The 25,313-nt window shown below is 39.3% G+C and overlaps 4 protein-coding genes across 6 annotated transcripts in view; 1 reads left to right on the top strand and 3 right to left on the bottom strand.

The window, feature by feature from the left end:
• slc25a23a (solute carrier family 25 member 23a) overlaps positions 1 to 4,873 on the bottom strand; it is a 14,574-nt gene extending 9,701 nt beyond the window's left edge. For 2 of the 3 annotated variants that reach the window (XM_044114349.1, XM_044114348.1), the window contains exons 1-3: positions 4,755 to 4,873; positions 2,795 to 2,878; positions 425 to 716 (exon numbers count right to left, since the gene is read on the bottom strand). The gene's annotated coding sequence lies outside the window, so the exon portion shown is untranslated. The remainder of the gene's footprint in view (positions 1 to 424; positions 717 to 2,794; positions 2,879 to 4,754) is intronic. The other variant, XM_044114347.1, reaches the window with a different exon arrangement.
• Positions 2,796 to 6,041, top strand: si:ch211-196h16.12 (regulator of G-protein signaling 5). The gene is made up of 5 exons (XM_044114403.1): positions 2,796 to 3,047; positions 3,129 to 3,185; positions 3,268 to 3,320; positions 5,456 to 5,619; positions 5,697 to 6,041. Exons 1-5 carry the CDS (start codon positions 3,007 to 3,009, stop codon positions 5,862 to 5,864), a joined length of 483 nt encoding a protein of 160 aa, XP_043970338.1. The 5' UTR covers positions 2,796 to 3,006; the 3' UTR covers positions 5,865 to 6,041.
• Positions 6,042 to 6,587: 546 nt separating this feature from the next.
• Positions 6,588 to 7,734, bottom strand: lg04h19orf53 (linkage group 04 C19orf53 homolog). The gene is made up of 3 exons (XM_044114409.1): positions 7,567 to 7,734; positions 7,225 to 7,280; positions 6,588 to 7,143 (listed from the first exon to the last, which is right to left on the bottom strand). Exons 1-3 carry the CDS (start codon positions 7,655 to 7,657, stop codon positions 6,997 to 6,999), a joined length of 294 nt encoding a protein of 97 aa, XP_043970344.1. The 5' UTR covers positions 7,658 to 7,734; the 3' UTR covers positions 6,588 to 6,996.
• Positions 7,735 to 8,525: 791 nt separating this feature from the next.
• On the bottom strand, positions 8,526 to 20,296 carry mri1 (methylthioribose-1-phosphate isomerase 1). Its single transcript, XM_044114383.1, has 6 exons — positions 19,705 to 20,296; positions 17,476 to 17,699; positions 16,224 to 16,393; positions 15,970 to 16,146; positions 15,654 to 15,878; positions 8,526 to 13,513 (listed from the first exon to the last, which is right to left on the bottom strand). The coding sequence occupies exons 1-6, from the start codon at positions 19,834 to 19,836 to the stop codon at positions 13,380 to 13,382; spliced, it is 1,062 nt and encodes a 353-aa protein (XP_043970318.1). The 5' UTR covers positions 19,837 to 20,296; the 3' UTR covers positions 8,526 to 13,379.
• Positions 20,297 to 25,313: the final 5,017 nt, after the last annotated feature.

The following is a 25,313-nucleotide window of genomic DNA, read 5'->3' as shown; positions in this document are numbered from 1 at the left end:
TTGTACTTTGAGGTAAATAAAAATGTGTGTGAGCCTAGGGCACCAAAACTGACTCCAGCCCAGAGGCCCAGATTTTCCTAAATCCGGCCCTGGTAGGTACAGTTTACAAGAATGAAAAACATTTTCCCTGTTGACTTTTTTATTTACAACCGATGAGTATATTTAGATCCTCACAGTTCAGCTAAAGACATATTGGTTTGTACTTCTGCTAAAGCACAAATCATCTCTTATTCTAAAATTATGTAGTATTACATGACGCTAATAAAGACACACTAGCAATAAAAGTGTATATTTTCAGCTCACAGCTCCACGCATTGACGCAGGCTGCAATGATAATCGCGTATAATCTAATCCTCAAGCAGTTATGGAGGCTGTTGGAGTCTAATTATAAAACCCAGCAGACCCCTGCCTCAGCCTGACTCACTGTTTATCTGCACGCCGAGGCGCCGCCGTCCATTGCCGGATGCAGAGGAGGGTCGTGACTGGCGGGAGAAAGCGGCGGCTGCGGAGCTCCGTGTACTGGGGACAGTTGACGCGGATCCACTGTGTCCCAGTGGATCCCGCGGGTTCCGGATGCAGCCCAGCTGTTTGCTCCGTGTTGGGTGGATTTCCTTCACACGGTTCTGTTCACGAAGCAGGAAGAGGCGAGAGAAGCAGTCCGCTGGCGGCCACAGCGTCCGATGAGTGAATGTGGAGGATGTAGTCCTGGTTCAAAGCTGCGTGTTCCACATATCTCCTCTTTAATGTTCAGCTCACTTAATTTCCTCAAGCTCTTATTCACATATACGGTTTTTTTTTCTTTACCACCATAACAGTTCCTCTTTTCTTTTATGAATGCAAACTTTTAGTTCGTCTTTTTCTTTCATATGTGCACTTGCGACTATTTAGATGCTAAAAAGATGTAAATATAGAGACAATTCTCAGCTTTCGTTAAACTCTTATCTGAACTTACTAAACGCAACATGCACAGATAACATTTCAAAGCTGTAACTGTCAGTACTTTATGTCTGCAGTGGATTAGCACCGCAGGCTTCAAGTTTCCTCACATGATAGTTGGCATTTCACTCCCGTCGCCCACTTCTTGTAAACAGTGAGGACATCAGCTCCTTTCCTCAGAGGACTGTCAAAACAGCTTCCCAGTGTCCAACTGGTGCTTTAATGGCACAAATACGAGAACAAGGGCTGCCAGCATTGAGCTTTGTGACAGCCCAGGATAGAACTGGGGAATACGGGTGCACAGTTTCATTTCAGTTGATATTGAAAATGATTAATTTTATTGTTTTAATATGAAATGCTGCCAGACCGGTGATATGACCTTTCTTGTTTTATCCTCAATGTCTTCTTTAGCTGTTTTTCTAGACTTCTCCTTTTACACCACACTGTTGATTTTTATTTTTAAGCAGTTATGAAGAGGCATAACTGCTTAAAAATAGCAGTTATGCTGCGGAAGTTACTCAACAAGTTGTTGCTAGGTAACCAAAGAGCCAGTGAATTAGTTGATGCTTTTCTTTCTGACATTTTCTATTGACAATGACCAAATAACTGTCAACATATGTTGATTTATTGCCCAGACTGCTACATGGTTAAAATAAATAAATAAATAAATAAATAAATAAATAAATAAATAAATAAAGGAAGATCCATAGAGTCCTGGGGACATTAGGACCCTGAAAAGACAACAAATAAATTAACAGAGTGAAAGACTAAAAATAAATGAAAAACTATTAACATGGCTACTCATGATGAAAAGAGAGTGTCACGACATGAAAAACATCCCCAAATAGAGCCAACCCCAAAGAAAATAAAAGATAAAAAGTCCAAGGGAAATCTAAAAATGATAATAGGCAACATCAGAAATTAATGCAAGCCAACTAAAAGGTGTAAAATTAATGGGTTGAGAGCAGATTCAAGCCATCATCTTAAATAATTATGATTGCACTAAAAGTTTTTTTTTCTTTATTTTGGAAGAATGACATCTTAAAAAAAAAACTAAATACAGAGTGATGAGAAATTTACAAACTGCAAAGAGAGCAAGTATGGCGGACAAATATCAGCTAAAGAAAAACATCCTGGCAGCATGACGCCGCCACCACCATGCTTCACTGTGGGGACGGTGTGTTCAGGGTTTTGTTCAACATTAGATTTCATTCCAAAATGGGATTTTTATTGAACTTTCTTCTGCAATTTTGCTGTGGAGCTCCTCTGATGTTGTGCTAACAAACTCTGATCCCTTCACAGAACAGCTGGATTTACGCTGAGATTAAATCACACACAGGATTATTTTACATAATTAATAGGTGAATTCTGTAGGCATTTGCATTGGATTTTATCTAGGGGTATTCATGCCAGTGTTTTCAGATGTTTATTTATAACATTTTTTTAAATTTTCTTTCCACTTCAGAACTATGCACTACTTTGAGCTGGACTACCAGATAAAATACAATAAAATGTGTGGTTTTAACATAAGAACTTGTGGGAAAGTTCATCCATTTGCAAGGTGTTGCTTAGTGACAATTTCCCACAGTTTCAAGGCCCATTATACACCCACGCTATACTGGTGTGAACAATAGCAACATAATTGATACCGCAGAGCTAAACTACTTGTCCCTTATAAAACTCAGACTGCTCCTCCACCTGTTCCTCTGTCATCACTTCATTATCTTTCTGCAGAACTCCACAGAGCGTCCATGTTTGGACCAACACAGACCTTTATGAGGCTGCCAGTGTACCCTGACCAAACACACACACACACACACAGGGCTGCTTCTTTGATTTTCCTTTCATATACACTGACCTGCTTTGTGTCTCCTGCTGACAGGTCTACCTGATCTGTTCCCCATCTCATCCCCGTTCAGCTCCCAGCTCCACACCTGCTGGTCTGAGAGCAGCAGATCGACAGATCAGATAAGCCACATGTCCACCGCTGTATATAAGAGCGGCGCATTCAAGCCCCGGAGACAGACTAACAAGTTATCTACCGTAATAATACTGAGTTCATTTTGAAATATGTGTAAGGGACTATACCTGCCTTCCTCCTGCTTGGAGAAGTAAGTGTTTTTTTCTTGGACACTAGGTGATGTACTTTGCTGGGATTTGAAGTGCTTAAAATGCAATTTCATGCGTTTCAGGGCAAAAGGGATGCGAGTGAAGCTGAGCCACCTGGCTGAGATCCACCACAAGCAAAAGTAACTAAGTGAAGTTGGTTTTAGGTTAAATATGTGGCAATAACAATGTATTTTTAAATGAATTTTTTTGCCTAATTTTCAGGGTACAAAATGGAAAAATCCTTCAGGATCTGGAAACTCTGCTGGGCAGCAAAAGTAGGTCACTTCATTTCTGTTTGAAATTCTGTTCATAAAAATCTTTTCAAATTACTTTTGGTTGAAAGAACTGAGAAAATTTCTCAGCGAGTCTTTAATTTTATTCCTATACAAACTTAATAACTGTACGGCAGACATGCCAATAGAAATATACTGTAAGATGATATTTAATTATAACGTTATTGCAAAAAAAAAATTTAAAGAAGCATTTAAATTATTCTTGTAGAGTTAAACTGAGAAATTATGCTCATTGAACTCAACATGGCTCACATATGAAAAAAATAGAATAAAGCATATTTAAATGTTATGATTAAATGTTATGAGTGTGTGTGAGGTGGTAGTAGTAAGTTAGATATTACTTATACAGCCTGCTCAAGAAATTAAAACAACTAGTGACATTTAAGCAGCATTTTTACTACTTAGATGATTACAAATTTGTTTTCATTTCTTTAAGTTAGCTGCATACACTCTGGAAGTTTTTATGTAATAAAATACTTTTCAGATTAAAGTTTCAATATGATTGTGGGTGTTGCATTTACCAGTTTCTTAGTTTTTTAAACTCTTATTTTAGGTTTGAACACAAATTTATATACTCAGGCAAATAATTAGGTGTGTATGTTTAATAAGAGTCTCAAAAATCAGACTATCTACCATAGATAAGAGCTTAAACTAAATAAGGTCTTTTAATTAGGTTATAAATTGAGAAATTAATTTTAAAAATAATTGTTTTACAACTAAATTCACAATTAGCTGCAATTTATTATTTAAAAATGTAACTGAAGCATTTTTTTAACCTCTACTTTATGTTTTAGATTTATAGGCTTACAAGAACTGTTGTGTGTATTTTTACAAGAAGGTAATTCTAGGAGTCTGTTTTTGTCTTATTACAATTATCTCCAGAAATATAATTTTTTTAATGTTTTTAATTCATTGCCATAAATATTCTAAAATACCAAATAGATTACATTTTATTGTATTTTTGTTGGGTTTTGTTTAAGTATAAACCTAATATTTAGAAATTTATTTTCTTTTTAAAAGACGTGTAAGAAACTCACCTAAGAATTACTAACAAAAACAAACGGCTGCAGAAAAGGAAATCATAATTATGTCTTTACAATTAATTTTGCTGTTAAAAGTTGTACTGTGAAGAGTAAAGTTGGCACATTTGTGAATTTATTGTCAATAAATTGGAAAGGAAAAAAAAGATGTCTGAGGATTAGAGAAAGGACTCGTAAAGAAGCAAAGATGTAATGAAGTCAGGCCATGTAAGTTGTAGCAGATCGCGAATGAAGGATGACACTTTATGATTTTTGACTCAACTTTAAATAACGTTTACAACGTAAATTAACTTTAGTTTTGGAATATAATTAGACAATTGCACAGTTTAAGTCACACAATATTTAAAACATTTGATAAATTACATCATAAACATACCTTCTGCCTCTGTCAAGTGGGCTGCTAATGACAAGATAAATCTTTAGGCTCCGTTACGACTTGTCTTTTGATTGTTGCCGTTGAGCTGCGTTAACGCTAACAGTTAAACCGGAAATTGTCCCTTCAAAATAAAAGCACCATAGCTCAACAGGAAGTTCAACATCATTGAAGTTATATATATATATATTATATATATATATATATATATATATATTTAAACTTGACTTGTTAATTCTGTATGAATATCAGAGTCGCTACCTGGTTAAATTTATTCAGCTACATTTACTTAAGTCAATTTTTAGAAAAAATTGACTTTTAGGAGTATTTTTTATTACGTGGTGGTTTTTAATTTTACTTGAGTTATTTTATTATAAAGTAAAACTTGAGCAAAATTTCTGGACTCTACCCACTTCACAGAATGGAGAACAAACTTGTTTTAATTTTAAATTGACCAGACACACACATGCAGTTTTATATTAAAAGAAATTTATTTGGAAAAAAATATATTTTGGCTGGATTTTTCCTATTTTGGTACTTAAAATGCCAGAATGTAACTTTATATTGTGGTTTGTCTAATGGTATAATTATTAAACATTAAATGAAAATATAAAATGACTCTTACCTTCGACAACAGTCTGTGAAAGCTTTCCCTCCAGGTCTTCTGGATGCTGCTCTACATAACTGCGTCACTGTCCTTTCAGTCGGTCTTCAGGCGTTTCGAGGGTTCCTGCGTTCAGAGTTCAGCGAGGAGAACCTGGAGTTCTGGCTGGCCTGTGAGGACTACAGGGTTTCCCCTTCAACCATGCAGAAGACCAAAGCCAGCAGCATCTACAACCAGTTCATCAACCCCGACGCTCCACTGGAGGTCAGTGAAGGATCGCAGTGCCAAACATTTATGAATCTTCAAGCTTGTTTTGACCTCCAGTTCTTCATCCATGTCAGGTGAACCTGGATGCTGAGACCCGTGAGGCTCTGCTGAGCGTGATGGACTCCCCGTGTGCCAACACCTTCAACCTAGCGCAGCAGAGGATCTACAGCCTGATGGCCAAGGACTCCTTCCCTCGGTTTCTCCGCTCTCACCACTGTGCAGAGGCCATCAAGGCTTATTAAACGTCCTTTCTGAGAATGGCTTCAGAAACTAATCTTTTCTGCTGGACTTGACTGTAATGTGCAATTTATTTTAGCAACATGTTTAGTCATGCAACAGTCTACTACCTGCTGTTAGAAACAGTAGAATAGTAGCATTAAATTGCTTAAATGTAGATGAATAAAATACTTCCCCCTCTATACTGCATAAGCTTACATTTACAAAGACTGAAATAAAGAGTGGGTTATATAAATCTCTGAATGAGCTATGTTCTGATTTATTCAACATTTCTGAATAGATTCACTTGTCAAATTAAGTTTTAATTTGATAAAGTTGTACATATAACATTCCAGATACATGAAGGTTTGACACAGGTTAGGACTGGGCAATAAATCAATAACATATACACATATTATTTATACATATATATTTATAAAATCACCTTTAGACGTGATTCGTTTCAGTAGATTACATCAGATTTTTTAATAATTGGTCAGAGCTCAGAACCAGAACCAGATGGCATTCTGGGGGATGTAGGCTGAGGAAAGGCTTTAGCTGCTAAACCTTTCATGGCTAAGCTAAGCAAGATTGATGGCATCAACTAACTCTCTCGCTCTATGGTTAGCAAGCAACAACCTGTTGAGTAACTTGCACAGCAGCAGCTTCATGTTTCGCCACTGTGCTTAATAACTGCTTAAAAAAACCGCAGAGTGAAAACTTTGGATAAAACGGTAAAGGTCATGTCATCGGTTTAGCTTTTTGTTTTTAATGTATGAAATACTGCTAATCAATAATTATCGACATGAACTGATAAGAATCCCATATATGGTGTTACAGTTTTTCAGCCATATCGCTCATTTACCATCAGAGATCATTTTTCTTTATTCTGATTGTTTTTATTTTAGTTTTATTTTAGTTTCAGGTACGTGTGCATGTTCGTTTCTGTAAACACTTCTGTTATGGAAAACAGAAACACAAAACATTTATATCTCCTTTTTTTTTACTGTACAAACAGTAAAGTGACTGAACGGGGATACAACCTCGCTGAACATAAAACAGTAAACTCTGTGCTTGAATAAATTCTCTCCAGCCCCAGCAGAGGTTCCATTAAAGTCCATAACTTGATGAAACCCGGGGCCCGGGCAATGGTAGTTCCTATTTGGAGCTGGTTCCAGGGCGGGCAGCGGCGGGCTTTGCTTTCCCCTCAGCACCTTTAACCAAAGCCAGGGGCTTGTGGAGGGAGGAGCTGGCCTTCTGGGTCACTTCCTGCTCAATCTTGTTCCTGATGGCAACCTCCAGGCCCTTCAGGAAACGGCAAAGTTGAAATGAATGTTTAAGAAACCTCAGTGAGATCAAAATGTTTACACTGAAGGATGTTCTCACCTTCTTTAGCTTCTGTTGTTGAACTACTTGAGCCTTCTTAGGTGCAATAATCCTCCCTTTAGAAGAAATATAAGGATGTACAGTAGGTGAACATCGTTATGTTGAATTACTGTTTGCGTTTCAATATAAGAGGGTAACATCCTACATATCTTTACCACTAAGCTAATAAAGAGTAATATCAACTGTGGAAACGGTTTAAAACAAATACATGTCGCAGACTGTCTGTTACACTTAACACATAACAACAAGACAACGTGTTTGGTCACATGTTTAGTTCATATCCGGCTCTTTTTCACTTCACAGACCTGAAATACTAGAATTATCGAAACAACAGAGTAATACCTCCTTTCTTCGGTCCTTTTTGTTTGTTTTGTTGGTGTTTCTTGGACCCTCCAGGACGCTGAGCCTTAAATTTCTTAGAGCCTTGAGCCATTTTTTACCGAATGAGAACACAAACTCCTTCTTCGTGTCACAGCGTGGCGCATTACGTCCGTCTTTGTTCGGTTACAGCCCCCTGCTGGTTAGTTGGCGTCATACAGGAGATATTCAAATCCCAGGGTTTAGTTTTCTGCGATTTTCTCGATAAAAGTAACTGTGGGATGATGCATTTAAATTTTTTATTTAGATTATATATATTTTTTATTATATGTATATAGAAATGTTAAAGCCCAACCAATCATCGGGATGAATGCTGTCTGATGAACAGTAAACTGAACGGGTGAGAAACATACTGAATCTCAGAAATTATGATTCAACAACAGAGAAAATCTGCATCAATAAAGTTTCAAGGTAAACACCACTGTGAGAACAAAGACACACTTACCAACAACATCTGTTTGTTTCATTTAATACCTTAGCATAAATATTGTAAATCCGCACTACATAACTTGACTTTTTAAACTGAAAACCGGTCACTGCAGGATTTATAAAGAAACCAATGGTAAAAATACACACATTAGCAGTTACTTTTCCTGAAACTGACCGTTTCCTTACTTTTTCCACTTAAAAGCTGATAATTCAGTTGACTGGTTGAAGCAAGATGTAATTTTCACTGTAACAGAGTATCTTGCAGATGTATTCATAACTCTTAACAGTTTGTTTTAAATTACAATCACAAAGTTCCATGTATTTTATTGGGATTTTTAAAAAATACTGACAAAGTGGTGCATAACTTTAATGAAGAAGGAAACTGACAAATTGTTTTCAACCTTTTTTGAGTTTGGCATGCACATGTATGCAGTCCTTCTGATACCCGTTAGCGAATTTAATTTTGACTGTCAGACAAAAAGACAAGGAAAATATGCCATTTCACTGTGGTTTTATTCTTTTTCTGTATTGATGTGAAAGAGAAATCTTTTCATTCATGACAGCCTTATATTCATATACGTATATATATATTTATATATAAAAATGAAGAATCCAATTTGGAACCATTTCCACGTTACAAACGTATACAGGATCAAGTGATTATCAATAACAATGAAAAACTTGCACTTAAAGAGGCCATCTGAACCACACTCCATCTATTTTAATTCCTTTTCTCATAACACAAAAGCAGCTACTTTAAATCAGTGAAGTCAACGTGGAAACTCTGGATTTTTGGCACCAGAACATCTTAGTGTGTTTATCAAACACTGCAGTGTACTGACGCAGCTTCAGGACATGTTTCAAAAAAGAAAAGAAAGCTAGCCTACAGTCCAGTTGAGTCAGAATCTAGCCACAAAATTACACTTCACTTTGGGATAAACATCCGATAAAACCTTCAGTCCAGGTTTGTTTTCTTCGAATCGGCTCGCTCTGCTGCAGCCTGGTGCTTGAGAGGTAGTGCGTTTGACTGAGGGGGCCTCCCCAGCATGGCGCTCCGACGGCCTACTCACAAAGTCACAATGAGAACCAGGAAATGAAAACAGACCACAGTGAGACGGGTATAATCATCGTGGACAGACGGAGAGACCTTGTACCGCTTAAAAAGAAAAAGACAGGGGTTTGTTTGTGACGGATCTAATGGCCTCATAGCTGCTACATATGTGTGGAGCATTGTCATAGAAACGCCCCAGAAAACGTGTCTTGAACAGAAAACAAGCATTTGCTTAAAAGTTTTCTACGCTCGCATGTGACCCATCTCTATGTGTGAGCTTTAATGGGAGAGAAAAGCATAGTGAGACAACGTTACAGGTTTCTAACAACATATAATCAATCAGGTGACACATACAGTGATTAACAATGGATTTTTTTCCCCTCTTCTTTTGTTTTGGGGGGGGAGATAAAAACGGTGAATTAAAGTTGCAAGTTAATATGAAAACAGCAAAAATGTACAACATTAGGGTTATGGTCTAGAGGTCCCCCTCCATTTAAATTTTTTTTTTTTATGATGTAATGTTCACATGTAGTCAAAACCTTTTCCAGTTGTGTGTAGTGAAACAGCAACAGACTGATTGTCTAAAATATGTTGTGTTAATCATTAATGAAGCCATTGATACTGGTCTTCCTGTAGCATTACAGTGGGCTGGTTTTCAATATAAAAGTCTAGCAAAAACAACTTCTAGCAAACTTAGAGGAAGAGTTATTTGTTCTTTTTTTATTGAAAGGAAAAGCCTTCGTAGAGACCTAAAATTATGTTGGACATAAAGAATAAAAGCTTCTGCATGCTGAAAGCATCTTTCCCACAACCTCTTTCAGATATGTTGACGTCTTAAGGGAAAACCTATCTAATAATTGCTCTGACATGATTTGCAATGTTCAAATCATTTGCAAAAACAAAAACAACAAACAAGTGATCCCATGTTTTTCCTTTTAGCAATCCATTAGAGCCAGTGTTTTCCAACCCTGGTCCTCAAGGCACACCGTCCTACATGTTTTAGAGGTTTCCCTGCTTTAATGTGCCTGATTCAACTGATTGCAGTTCAACAAACGCCTGTTAATCAGTCATCAATTGAAATCATCTGGACTGAAGCAAGAAAATACCTAAAACATGCAGGGCAGTGAGCCTGGAGGACCAGGGTTGGGAAACACTGGATTAGACAAAGTAGCACAAGCTGTTAAAATAAAAGCTTCACTTTGCGGTGTTTGACTGTCATATATATATTTATATATAGCATTTTCCCCTCTTCTATAAACTACATCACAGTGTGGAGACAAAATCAACCAATGATTTATATGTAACCTTTCTGAAGAAACAAAATGGCTGACGGGCATTAGGTGATAGATTTTATTTATCCTCATTTCATCCACCCTGATTTTGATGCATTGAAACTGATTATATCTACACAAACCTCCCCCCCCCCAATTACAAATACAGCCTACCAGAAAAACGTTTCATTCCTGCAGTGTTTTATATGCGTGGAGACGATACTGAATCTGAAATTGAAGCCGACCCCGAATTTCCTAATTTTCCCAAGACTTTCCCTACTTTGTTTGATATTTATGACCTCTGAGCACAAGTCACCTGAAACTCTTGACCTCTTTGTCAACACAGAGCAGCTTTTTGGGGGAGGTAGGAACTGCAGCGTTCGCTGAACGCATCAAAGGATGTCTCAGCACCCGAATCGCTCTGGAAGTGGAGAAATCTTGCAACTACTTCTGAATAACTGTTAAAAATATCTATGTATGCATGTCAGGTAAGTTGTTGGGTTCAGAGATCTTTAGGTCTCATGATAAGGTGAACACAGTAAATTAGCTCAAAATTGACTAATGTCAGCAAATATTATGCACTCACTGTATTGCCAAATACAAAATTAGAAAATTTGTAAATATATCTTTACCAAATCTCTCTAACTTTTCTTAAGTTGTCGAAAATATGCCAAGTCTAAACATACCGTACAGTAACTATGGAAAAGATCGTTTTTCAATGCTTCACACCATCAGGTTTATACATGACTTCAAAATAAAACATCAGTTAAATTTAAGCGGCGGGTCGAATCCAAACAGCTGAAGCACATTCGGAAGTGAACAAGAAAGGCAAGAAGTGACTGAGAGTCTGAAGCCCGCCTACTGAAACGTGTCCGACAGAAAGAGAGAGGCTTTACATTCAGACTGCAGATGGTGTTTCTGTGTTGGTTGCAATGCTTTTTTTGTTTTTCAAATACTGCAAAAGAAAAACAAAACAAAGATAAAGAAAGGTTTTAAGGAAAAGTTCACATCCACATAAAGACAGAGTCGTCTGCCACTCACACCTGTTTTATGCTCTCCGGGCAAATTAGTGAAAATCTATTAAAACAGAGATCAGACTGCTGTATTAAAGGAACACTTAATTTCCATTAAACTGCATTCAAATTTAATCTTGATTAATCATGTTTGTTAGTAATTTGTAAATGCAACATTAGCTTATTGACGCACTAATTAATTTGCCACAATCTGACTATTTTTCTCTGCTCGACGGTGAAATACCCAAAACCTTTTCTTATTTTTATTGAATGCAGTCGACTCGCATTCAGACAGTTGTGGGTTTGATTCCAGTCGATGTGTGTATGGGCTGGGCACATAAACCCCAGATTTCCTGTGGATCTGCCCATCAGACATCTGTTTATTAGAATCTCTCCCCATTTTCGGTTTATAGAAGCAAACAAAAAGGACATCCATTCACAGAAGTTCTTTTTTTAGACTAAAATCAGATGAAAGGTTAGGGAATATCAGCTTTGGTGAATAAATGCTGGCAACTGCTTCAATTTTAATTGGATTAAAATCTACGCTTTCTGAAAATACAAACTTTTCATAGGTTTTTAAATTTTGATTTTTAGAGTCTTTAGAAAATTAAAAAAAAGAATCAGTAAGAACTGGAATTGGCAGGTCAGACCTTAATGAACTGAGGAAAATGACTAATCTGCCAATCTCTACTAATACTAGAACTTTGCATTAAAAATGTCTTTAATGATAAAGCATAACAGAGAAATGGCATTAAAGTACAAAACTATGCTGAAACACAGAAACCAGTGGACAAAATTAAAATTAAAGCCACAGATGGCTGTTTTCTTTTTTTTTTTTGGCTACCTAGTAAAAAAACCAGACTGCACATAATTCACGAGTAATAATCAAATAATATTTGACGAGAAGTCGCAGGTGAAGTGGTGGTGAGCCAAATCCTCCATTTTAGAGTGAACTATTCCTTTAAAAGGTTGGGATTATATGAAAAAAAAGCCTCAGTCTCAGAGTGTTTGTGTCTCTAGAGTAACGCCGTCTGTGAGGACGTGTGTGTTTATAGGTATTATGCAAGTATACATGTGTGATATAATACAGTACAGTCGGTGAGATGAAGACATGAAGTGAGGTATAAATACATGCCATGTCCTGAAAAAGGCTTCAACTGATTGGTTCAAATATCTAAACACACCGGTTAAAAGAAAAAATAAAAAAAATAAAAAAGAAATTATTTTACCAAGAGAAGCTGTGTATAAACATCTACGATCTTTAATTTCAATTAGTTATAGTGAAAAAGTTCTACACTGAATAACTGAAATTAAATGTTAATATAACATTTTAAGTGGCAAATTTGATTTTAAGTAACCATATTTTTGGTTAAAATAGCAGTACCTTTTTTTTCTCTCTTTTTTTTTTTTTTTTTTACTAGCAGAGGTTAGTTTTCTACATATTTACACTACCGGCAGGGAATAGATATTTACAGGTAGGTAGCAGCATTCTGGAAATCACGACTGATATGTTATGGAAAAAGTCGCGTCCTCCTTGTTTTATTTTACTTCTTTCATTTGCCTCAGCTATGACTCTAGAAGCTTATTTTGCCTAATTGAATTATAGTCCAGCTGAGCTCTGTTGGCTGCAGAAGCTTGAAAGACTTAAAAAGGAAGAAAAGAAAAAAACAAAAATAAAACAGAAAATGAATCATGGAATAAATGAGACATGAAGATGACAGAAAAAGGATTTTAAAGTAAGGAGAGACTGCACACATCTTCTCAACTCCCTGCAGTGAAAAAAAATCCCCCCTTTTTTGTTTGTTTGTTTTCGTTTTTGTTTGTAGTTGGCAAAGAGACTAAATATTTTCAGACAGTGCACCACTGACACGTTACAGTGACTGTGATTCGATTTAAACCAAAGTAAACCCACAAATTGGGCACCCTCAGTGAAGACAAGAGTGTCTTTTAGAAGAACGTGACGTGAATGTGCAGTGGTGCACCGGAGCCAGCAGGGGGCGCTGGGAGGTCGCTTTAGAGAGCGGTGAGGCGGCCGGTGAGCGCTGCCTGGAGCTCCGACGGGAGGAAGACCCCCAGCTCAGTGATGATGCCTCCTGTGATGAGCTGGTGAGGCGTCACGTCAAACGCCGGGTTCCACACCTCGATACCTGCAGTCAGGAAATGGTGGTTGTTATTTTGATGTTTTTAAATGGCGCATACAATTAAAAACCCGTTAGTTTACGCATTGGCAGTCTTTCCTGCACTCAGTAACTGTTCGAGTTCCTTCGTTTGAGATCGTTTGCAGGAACGTTGTTCTGAGATTTAGGGACTGGCTAACTTCCGCCTGTAGTCCTTAAGACAGGTAAAACAAAAGACGGAAATCGGAGAAACCCATCAAATGTCGAGCGGTTTCAACTTGTATTCTCATCGGAAACCATACGGCATTGTAGTTTTCTGGTCGATCACCAATTATCGACCTTTTAAAAATCTGACCAGTCGATTACAATTTTGATCGATACTATTCTTTTTGGAGTGTGAAAAGTGGCTAAATATAGCAAAAAAGTTGCAAAGTTGGCAACAGTAGGATTGTAGTAGCTACACAACTGCTGATTATTCTCAAGAAAAAATTAAAAAAATAAACAGAGAACGCTCTTAGGTAAAGGTTCCAAAAATGTGGCAAGAAAACCTGAAAGTTTTCAAAGTATGAAAAATGAATCAAAACTGGTCTATTGTTTTTTAAGCAGATAAATAAAATAAAAATAAGCTTGACAGGCTCCTCTAAAACAGAATCAGCATTGATATTTATGGATTGTGATCTACTGCATAGGAACAGATTTAAACCGAATTATATTTATCTTCCACCCATTAGATGATTCCCAATGTCTGCAGGTAGACAGTGTATGCACCGCTAATACTACAAATCCCAGAATGCTCTGCTGGTATGTCGCCCATAAAGCCCACCCATAGAGGTTTTTCAGCTTAATTCTTCTATTCTACGTAAAAACAACTAGATCACATTATGTCTTTCTAAATATTTGTGTAAAAACAGAAGCAACATGATATTGTTTCATCCAATCGGATACTGACCAATGACTGACAAGAACTTTTGTCAAAGCGCCAAATGATTATAATGAAATGATTTCAAAACTGTAATTGTAACACGGCTGTCAGAAAAGATAAAGAGCTCAGGAATGAAGAAGCACCAGTCTGTCACTCTCAGTCTGTTGTCCTTATTGAGACAGGTGCATTACCGTGATGTAAGTGAAGCATAATGAGAAAGTAATAAATTGAATCGTTTGTCCTCAGTTCACCTAAAGAAAAAAAAAACCCCAACACATTCCTGTCACACTGACTTTGCCTCTAAGGACCTCATTGATGCTCAACATAATCAACACTTTTGCTTTGTCTGCAACTCGGCACAAAAAAACGCCCCAGTCTCGACTCAAATGTGGAGACGTTTCAAAGTCTGAGACATCAGCATCAAAAGACTGAGCTCAAGCTTATCCCAGACAAAATGCAGTTTGTGAATTTTGGTTCTTTTAGCTTTTAAGGCCAAACTTCCTGAGAACAGCAGTTTTGGTGCTTTGATTGATGTTTTCGATTCAGTTCAAGAGCCACAGGTTCAGATGAGCCTGAAATTAAAGATTTTCTACAGACAATGGAGAGATAAAACTGGCCTGTTTTTCATTTTTGATTGAGTGTTTACTCAGTCAGCAAGTCAATATCCTGTAGTTTGATTTCTAAACGGCAACAGTTTGCTAAAAAAGTTGAACAAATCAAAGAAAGAATGTCCAATTGATGAATCAATGTGGAAACTGCTGCCTTCATTAAGAATCAGATTTTATCTTTTAAAAAGCAACCTCTCTTTTTCAGTATTTTTTTCCCTTCATGGTTTTCCATACATACTGACATAAAAGCAAATTGCTTCCTTTTGTCAAGACTGTGGAGAAACTTTATATTTAACCAGGGTTTCTTCGGGTTTCACCAACTCAAATCTCGGACTTTTGAAGACATTTTAAATGTTATTACGAATGGAATTTCAGATCTGTATCTCCACAGAAATGTACGAAGTTCGTCCAGCCAACTGGCGATACATTTGCACTTAAACATGATAGAAACGAAAGACGCCAGCTAGCTAGCAAGAGTACGTCAGCAGCTAGTTATCGATAGCTTCAACCGTCTCGAGTAACAAATGCAGTGAAGATGTCCGAGTTTCACTCAAACGTTTTCCTGACAGAAAAAGTCCTGCGACGCCCTGTTAACTGACTTTCCCTTTCCCGTATAAGTTGAGACGTTCATGTTTCCTACCAGGCGCCGCGATGGGGACTCCGTTTATACTGGTGAGCTCCTCAGGGGGCCGCACTTCGATGATGATGTCCCGCCCGCTCTCGAGGCTCAGGTCGCACGACGTGCTGGGTGCAGCCACGTAGAAAGGAATCCCGTGGTGCTTTGCGGCGATGGCCAGCTGGTACGTGCCCACCTTGTTGGCTGTGTCACCGTTAGCGACGACTCGGTCAGCACCCACCACCACAGCTGAGAGGGAGGGCGAGCGGGGGGGGGGTAGGAGGACAACAAGGTTGATGGGACGTCATGGGATGAAAGACGGCGTCCTGAAGAGTCCTACCTGTGATGTCCATTTCCCTCATGGTGAGGGCCGCCATGCTGTCTGTGATGAGCGTGGCAGGGATGCCCTCTGCGACCGCCTCGTATGCCGTCAGCCTGGAGCCCTGGTTGTACGGCCTCGTCTCCGTGCAGTACATGCGCTTCAGCCGGCCCAGGCCGTGGAGGCTCCTCACCACGCCTGCGCACAGAACCGCCGTTAAGAGACGGAAACATCCACCGTCTTCCTTCCTGTCGGATCCGAAGCTCCTCTCTCACCGAGCGCCGTGCCGTATCCGGCCGTGGCCAGCGACCCGGTGTTGCAGTGCGTGAGGACGGTGACAGAGTCCCTCGGGACGCCTGACAGGATGTGCTGGGCTCCATAGTTACCGATCTTCTTGTTGTCATTGACGTCACGCTGCAACATGTCTTCGATCCATGAAATGGCACTGCAGGGTGAAAGTATGACCGACGTCGTTAACTAGGCTTTCCTGCCCCCACAAAAACCTTAAAACTGCTTCAGTGTGGTGGCTTCTAACTACTGCAGGTGAAATAGTTACTACTAAAAATGGATCCACATGACCACTGTCCTTGTTCAGAAATACCTGTTTCTGTGGGTGAGCAACCAAACACAAAGCAGCACAAACTGCTGGCAACGACACAATTACAAGGAATTCGTCAGACAAAAATGCATCTGTAAAATAATTGGAATGGATTTACCAGCAAATGAAGGGAGAAAGAGTGATTTTTATTTTTCTAACTGAAGCATATCTGATGTGTCTAATCTGCAGCTGACATTTTCTGTGGCAATTACAAATTTCTTTTTGTGGCAAGTGGAATGCTCACAGCTACCAATTTGCAATCAAAAAAAAAAATAATTCTGATAACATTAACAGTTTCTTTTTTTTTTTTCAAACCCACACCTGGAGCTGGTGCTGAATGAGTGAGTGTGTTAAAGCAGCAGCTATGTCAGGAGAATCGAGGAAGGTGAAAGCTGGAGTTGAATCATTTCACACTAAAGTTCAACTCTGCTGGTTTCACACAAAACTGTGCGATGTGATTTCAGGTTTTATTTATGCAGCTTTTCAGTATCCTGAAGGAGCTGGGCGATAAACCGATTTCAGTTCAATTCAAAAGTACTTTATCATACCAAAGGGAACTTAAATACAATTACTAAACCAAGTCATCAAATTTTTGTTTCTTTAAGATCTAATTTTTGGAAAATCTGGATTTTTTGTTTTCACTAATGCCCTCCTTCTGTTTTACTTAGTTCAGAGTGACGTCGGCTCACCAAGGCCGCCATCTTGTTGGACAAGCTTCCATTTATTTGGATTTTGAGTGAAGCTCAACTCTGCAGCAGAGAATGAGGGTAGATATCAGGTTATTTACAGACCACCTAATTTTAGAATAGGTCCTAATACATCGCCACAGAACACAGTCAGCAGTAGAAGAGGGTATCGACGCAAAACACCAGGTTCCTGAGTGAGAACGTGCGCGACAACGGACTCATACTGGACGTCTACAGGCCCACCTTTCCCTGAGCTGCTCCGAGTTCTTCTCCATGCTCTCGTTCTCAGCGAACTCCATCAGCTCGCGGGCGGCTCGGCCCATGTTGACGGCGGTGGGCCTGGCTGAAGTGAGGTGACACAGAGACTCCCTGATGAAGGTGACGGGGTCGTCGCCCCCGGCGCCCGCCCGCAGCTCCACGGCCAGGCTGAGGCAGCCCACGATGGCGATGGCTGGAGCTCCGCGCACCTGGACAGGGAGGGAGAGGTCGGTCGTCACGCCGAGCCTGAGAAATTTATCTACGTGTTGGTCGGAGCGATCAGAAAATCTGTCATTACCGTTTTGAAGCTACAGTTAGCATGTCTGTAAAGCAGCAGAATGCAGGCTAGCCAAGCAGCAGAGATCGACTGATAAAATCTAAAATCAGCTCCCAGTTTTACTCCATTAATGTAAAAAAAAAAAGGGTAGACATCGTGCACAATAAGCATTTAAAACTTTGTTTAGTAGGTTTTTAATCCTTTTTTTTTTGCTCAAGTCACAGCAGGAAAAACAACATAAATTTAATCAATAACACTGTTATACATTTGAAATTACCAGAACAAGCAAGGCAAATAACGTACGAGCAATCAGATCGTTCTATACAGTTTTGTGTTTACCCATGTTAGGGCTGTGATAATGTGGCATTTTTAGTTCAGGTTAACAATCCAGTGAAACAGAATTAAATTTGGCTTTTTTCCAATTACTATTCCTGTGGGCAGTTCCTCTAACACACCTTTATATCAGCATATTCAAAGATTAAGCCATCATTTATCTAACATTATATAGACAAATGATGAATATAGTAGATAATTTTGGCCGTTTAGGAGACTATACTAGGTAGAAAAGGTGATGTTAGACATCTCAATAAATTAGTACATACACAAGAAGTTAATTAACTTTAGTTATTCAACTTAAAAAGCAGAAATTGTATAGATTCACTACTCACAGGATGATATAGTTCAAGGTTTAATTTCAGTTAGTGTGGACGATTGTGGCTTATAGCGAATTAATATCCAAAATTCACTGGAGATAATATAAGAATAAAACTTTTTTTTTTAATACTTAAATTTTAGGATCACTGAGAAAGTAGGTCTGTGTACCAAATCTCCAGACTCTGGGAGCTAAATTTAAAATTAAATTTAAGAAATACTCTCCTCTGAAAAATTTAATTAGGCCACTGAGTCACAGTTTGGTCATTTGTCTCCTTAGCCACTTGGTAATGCAGTAGTTGTAGTTCATGTCCTGGATATGTCAAGGCTCTGTAAGACCCACAACTGGACCTCACACCTTAAGAAGTTCCCTCAAACGTGAGGATGGTCTTTACTCCATAACCCTCTCATAACTGTGGTTATTCCTATTGCTGGTGCACGTTTTTTCTTCCACTCAACTTTCCTTTAATACGTTCATATACAGCGCTCCAAACATCCATGTTATTAATGTACTTTTGTGGCTTACTGTCCTTATGGAGGGTGTCAGTGACTGAATGTATAAGCAATACTGTGTGCATTACATCATAATAATTTACTAGCGCTGTTATATTTAAATTATCTGTCCCAATCATCAAAAACGACCAGAAATAAATCTTCACAAATATGTCACCCTCCGGATAATAAACTGATTTACTGACATATACTCTTTGAAGGCATTCTGATTTATTAAAATGCACCTGTGTGAGATCACTTCTAGCTCCTATCACACTCCTCGGTTCCACCCACCCAGGATCAGCCCCAGTACTCCCTGCTCGGTGTGTGTAGCTGGAGAGACAAAAGAGTGAATAACTGCTGCGCTTTAATTCACAAAAATCTCTAGGAACTTCTATGTTACGTATTTACTGTCGCATTTTTATACATTTCGGGAAAGCAAAAACGCAGAAATGGACTAGCTAGAGGAGTCATTGAATGCAGCACAGGGGAAAAAAAACGCGAACAAAAAAAAAATCCCTGGCAAAGGTCATTAATAATTCATCAATAATCTCTCCCAAAGAAAGGGAGAAGGGTGGCTTCAAAGCACTTGATAAATGCAAATAATAATAATTAAAAAACAACAACAACTATGAATGGAGGGCAGGTTTCGGTAACAGGGGACGCTGCGGCTTCAGCTGAACGCACAACAACAACAATAAAATATGGTAGAGGCCGTCAGAGACACATGTGTGCGGCGGCGGGAGCACAAAAGAGCCGACACCAGCCACATGCAGGCACCGAGGCGAGCCTACCTTCATGGACTTGATGGCCTCGTAGGCGCCCTGCACGGAGCGGATGTCTTCATACACGGTCTGGTGTGGCAGCAGCAGCTGGTTGAGGATCTGCAGAGACCCGGACCGGTAGCGGATCGCTTCCAGCGTCATGACCGAACAAATGAAGGAGGATGATAGTGGAGGAGGAGGAAGAGGAAGTGGTGAAGGAGGGGGGTAGGGGGATATACACGCTCTTATCACGTTCAGGTTCTTCCACACACACACATACACACACAGAGTCTCTCCGTGTCGGAACGAATCCGCGCTGAAGTGACCGCGGCCTGGCGGAGGAAGAGTCCCGGGAGGCGCCGCAAGGAGAGGAGGAAGAGGAGTGGAGGGGTGGGGGAGGCAAGTGTGGCAAGACGGGGAGGAAGAGGAGGAGACGGTGTTGCTACAAAAAACAAACAAACAAAAAAAGCAGCAGAAGATCTCCTCTAGCTGTTAAGAAGCAATAAAAAAAGAGTTGAAGGCAGGACTGGAACCCTCCACACACCGACAGGAACTGAAGGCGGACACGGAACCACGTGTTCAGCCGAGCAGGAAGACCTCAGCTCCGGATCCACGCCCACCAGAGTCCCGCTGGTTGTCCAATTTTATCAAGCTGCTCTTCTCCCGGCTGCACCATCCCCCCCTTTTGTCTGGGGAAATTTCACACTCACTCATGTTATTTGCATAACACCAAAGAACCAGCAGCACCCCCCATACAACAGTGGGCACAGCCTGATAAAATGAGTCTATTATTGGTTCACATTTTATTGTTTTGGCCCACGGATTCTGTGCAAGATCATAAGAATATTACTTCCAATAATAAGGAATATCAGACCAACAAACCAGCATACAGTATGTTCCCCCCCACCCTTGGATTTTAGGGAACTTAATCAAAACTAGCTGGTTTGGGCCAGTTATAAATAAAACTAAGTGTGCACAAGATCTGAAGAAACATAAACTCCTGGCCCAAATGTAAATTTTTTTTAATGCTTTAAAGTAAAAACACTCTTATTGTCTGGCATTTTTGTCAGTGTATTCAAGACACAACTAGATATGAAAAATAAATATAACAGGGCCCTGCAACTTCCCCCCCCATTTTGTCACTTTATAACCACCAAATTCATGTGGTTTTATGTAAAGTACACCAGGATTTAAAGGTGGAGGGAAAATGATACATGTTTTTCAGTTTATATAAAGTTTGAAACATTAGATACATTCTCCTGTATAAAAAAAATTATAAATCAAGCGCTGATTGATTTAATGGGCAGTGAAGATCAGTTTTCAAGTCTTGGGTGAAAAAGGGACAAGTACAAAAGACTATCCTATTGCAGAAAAGTCTGACTGTATGGAAGGAAACAATATAATTTTTAATTTTTAAGCTATTTTTCTACTTAAACGAAAACAATAGTGGAACATCGATCAATGTTTTTCCACAGAACCATGCACGTGAAAGCATGTAAAAAAAAAAATGAAATTGAAAACCGAATGTACTGATCAATAAAGTTAGATTTCCTTTTAGCTAAAAGAAATTAAAAATCAGGACAAGAGAATCCTTTTTTCACCGTTTTATTTGTTTTAAAACCAACCTCATACATGAGATTATAAAGCCTGAAGAATCAGGAACATTCCTACCTTTGAGCTGCACTGATAACCGAAACTTAGAATATATAAATAGAGCAACTTAGTTAGTGAAAGAAAAACCAAAAAACAAAAAAAACATTTATACCTATTGCCCATTCTTAAAAGAAAAAAACAGCAATCAGGGTTTTTCCAACAGAGGAATATGTTTCATACAGTTATTTTAACAAGAGAAAAAACATAACGAGAAACAAGGTTTTAGGACATAGAGGGGAAAAAAACCAGGAGTGAAGGACCAAACAATTAGTGTGTGTGTGTGTGTGTGTGTGTAGCCTGGTATAAATGCAGGAGAGGAGTGTGAGTCACCAGCAGGACACATTTTTACAGATGTCTTTCTTTTTGCTGTCCCATCACCATGAATGCTGATGAGCTTGTTGCCATGAAAACAGGATAGCTACAGAGGCCAGGAGGTCAGATAAAGAGTGCAGTGATTGTTAGGGATAATATGCGGTTAAAGCTACACACACATACACACACACACACACATATATATATATATACCCACACACATACATATATAAAAAAACAAAACAGAAGCTGAACTACAAGACGCTGCAACGAAGCTATAAATGGGCCATAATGAGGCAACAAAAGCAGTTTTAGCTCAGAAAAAAAAAAGTTTAGTGTTCAGGACTTTCCCAAAGTGCTACATGAGCACTGATTGAATTCAAGCAAAATTAGAAAACACTGTTTCAGCTACAGCTCATCATGGTTGGTTGATGCGTTTTGGTTAAGGACATTTCTAGGTTTAGGACAATGAACCATTTAAAAAGTATGCTGCTCCATTTTTTTTTAGATTTGTTTTCTGCTATCACTTGATGAAGATAAAGTTCATATTGATGAACTTTGAAGAAGACATTCCTGTGTGCGTTTCCTCCCAGTTTTCCGTTTTCAGGTTGCATTATTAGGACACACCGACTTTTAAGACAACAAAAACAGACGCCACGTCAGATTATCATCTCCACCATCCAACATGGAAGCTACTAAAATAAATCCCACAAATCCAAACAAATGGGCAACAGTGCAGACACACAAAGTATGGAGACTCATTCTTGCTAAATGTAAAGCATCAAGTATATCAGTAACCCTACAAATGCACAGTCAAGGTCAAAATAATGCTCAATATAAAAATGAAGGTTTTGGCTATTAATGATGCATATGAAGAGTTCTTTCAACGTGGTGAAACCATCATACAACTTCAAAACAACTATTTTTGTCAAATCCACACAAGAGCAACGTTTTACATCCAGACCCACACCACCACAAATATCCGGTTGAATGTCCTGCACACTTTCTGGCATCATTCTGACTCCATAAAGGTCACTTGTGCCAGGACCGGCTCAGTTACATTGGTTGATTTCTTGACACAGACTCTGCTTTTGAGGACAGTTCATCAGTTTTGAATAGGATGGGGCCAGGACTTTTGTTAGGCTGTCCTACGATCCTTCTGAAATAGTTTTAAAACAGTCAAGCACGGTGGTGGCAGAATCATGGTGAGAGTATGTTTCTCTACCAGTTGTATTGGTGTGCCGCACTAATCAGATGGAGTGATTTGTGCGTTAACCTCACATAATCAGCTAGAGGGTTGAAGCTTGGACATCATTGGGTGTTCAAACAGGAAACTGATCCCCAAACTACGTCCGAGTTGGTTTTAGAACAGTTAATACAGCAGTCGGTAACTTTTATAAACAAAATGTTGCTTTACGTATTTGTTAAAACTGTTACTTTGTCGTGATAGCAAAATGAGACAGGCAATCAGTGGGGGGGAAAAAAGCTCCTACTATTGCTGTTTGAAGAAAAGCCCAACTCCTGGACAAAAATGTCCAATCAGAGCCAGGAGGAAGGTTTTAGTGTTGTCAATCAGCTTTGTGTACACACTTCTAAATGCACTACTGGCAGAGAAACAACTTACCGCTCCAGAAAAACTGTTTATTCGCCACGATTGGCAGTCATGCCAAGTAGCCTGAACATTCATGGCAGGCTTCGCTGATTTGAAGAAGCCGTAGCGTACCAGAGAGAAACATGGAGGTTGTGAACAGCGCATACACAAGCATGATTGACAGCGCTAAGACTCTCCTCCTGGCTCTGATTGATTGTTTCTGACAGAGCAGTTTATTTCTACAAATAGAGTATGATCGCAGGAAAAAGGAGCACGATTTTCAATAGTTGTTATACTGTCAAAACATAGTAAGAGCTTTAAAAAACATGTAAGAAACCAACAATTTATAAAAGTGACATATTGCAGCTTTAACATAAGGCTTCTGGAGTTTCTCACAAGCTGGTCTATCCCAAGAAAGAATCCCATTTGTACGTTTTCTAAAACTACAGATAAGAGAATTGCTCAAATATCGGGTCAGAATTTTGCTGGAAGCTGGTTGATTGGTAAGAAAAGTGTGTTGCTTCTTTGCAGCTCGCCAAACAACATTTATGAGGGTGTATGTACATATTTGTTCCTGTCTGTTTAATGTGTGACCCTTATGGATTAGAGAAAATCCACAAGAAATTCTAACTTGTGCTAAAAATGATTCCACCCTGGCAAAAATACATCATTATAAAAAAAGAGATAACCTACAATCAAAACGTGTCACATGAGTATTATGGGAGCTGACAATGTAAACGAAAACCAACCTGTAAACTGACCTCTGGCTAGATCTGGTGATCCTTCATTCATTTCTGCGATACAAAAATGTAAAGAAAACCTTTGAACACAGCTGAGCCATAGAGTCTGCATTAATGCTAGTCAAAGTCACAGCATCTAAATCTCTCATAATGCAGAGCTTTTCAGATTAATCAGCATTTAAACTGCACTACTGCATGCATGCATCAGAGAGCGAAACATTGATGCTGTCGCATTTGGCTCAAAACAAGCGTTTAAATGTCTGTAAAGTTAGTTGGGACACCCTGGAGTGAATGGAAATCAGCAGCTTTGTGAACAGACTGCCTTTGTCATTTAATGGCCATCTCAAACTACGCAACTAAAAACGTTTATCTAAGTTTAGGGAGATTTCCGAGCTCCGACTTTTAACAAGGATTATTTGAGCAATTACCTCACCACACCGACACAAAGCCTCCCCGCGGTCAGACCTCTCGGCGTTCGCTGTGCTGCTGCCAGGGACCTCAGCTGGACGCGGCCTGGTTTTCCCAAAACGCCACCACAGAAACCAGCGGCAAAAACATGCAGCAGCTGCTCATTATTTTCTAATAGACAGCTGAAAGAATGAACTGTTGTCCGACAGCGTGAATACATTCAAGCTGGGATAAGCCTCCGAAAACAGTTCCAGCAGTTAATTAGGGGGCTTTCATTTGAGCTTTTGATCCTACGCCTTGTCTTATTGGGCACATTCGTCTACCAGGGTTGAAGTATGACAACGTGCAGCTTTAACGTTTAAAACAAGTCGAGTTTTAGCATTTCCTGTAGTCATACAAAGCGTCCAGCATAATGTTGGCTTGATATGTGACGGCCCTTCCTGGGGGAAATGCCAAGAGGAGCTGTTGAGCAAAGTCCACCAACATTCAATGGCTTCGATACTGGGGCTTTGGAAATGTCGCCCAGGAAGATTGATGTCAGCGTTTCAAACCCAGTTTTGATGTGATTTTGTCATTTCTGTGTTGTTGGAATACAACTTTATGTAAATTTTAACCATCTGACCCAAACCGACATTTTAGGAGGTAGAGGAACAACCCAAGAGCCGCCAAGACTCATCCCCATCATAAGAGAGACCAGTGTCACTTTCCACACTACTGGCCGCTGCTTCAAAACCCACACCTTGAAACTGGCCCAAATGGACAAGTTGTCACCTCCAGTTATCAGCCGGGTGTCCAACCGACAGGACAAACGTCCCAAACAAATCAAAACTGACTTTGGACTGGATGATGCAGGATCTAGCGCGGTCCAAACGTCAATCCTACAGAACATTAGCGGCTAAAAAATTTAAAGCAGGTCGGAGTCAGGAAACCACCAA

This window comes from Gambusia affinis, linkage group LG04, assembly GCF_019740435.1.
Source record: "Gambusia affinis linkage group LG04, SWU_Gaff_1.0, whole genome shotgun sequence".
In the NCBI taxonomy this organism is placed as follows: Eukaryota; Metazoa; Chordata; class Actinopteri; order Cyprinodontiformes; family Poeciliidae; genus Gambusia; species Gambusia affinis.
Note: the sequence above shows the minus strand (reverse complement) of the source record. Positions and strands in the feature narration are given on the sequence as shown.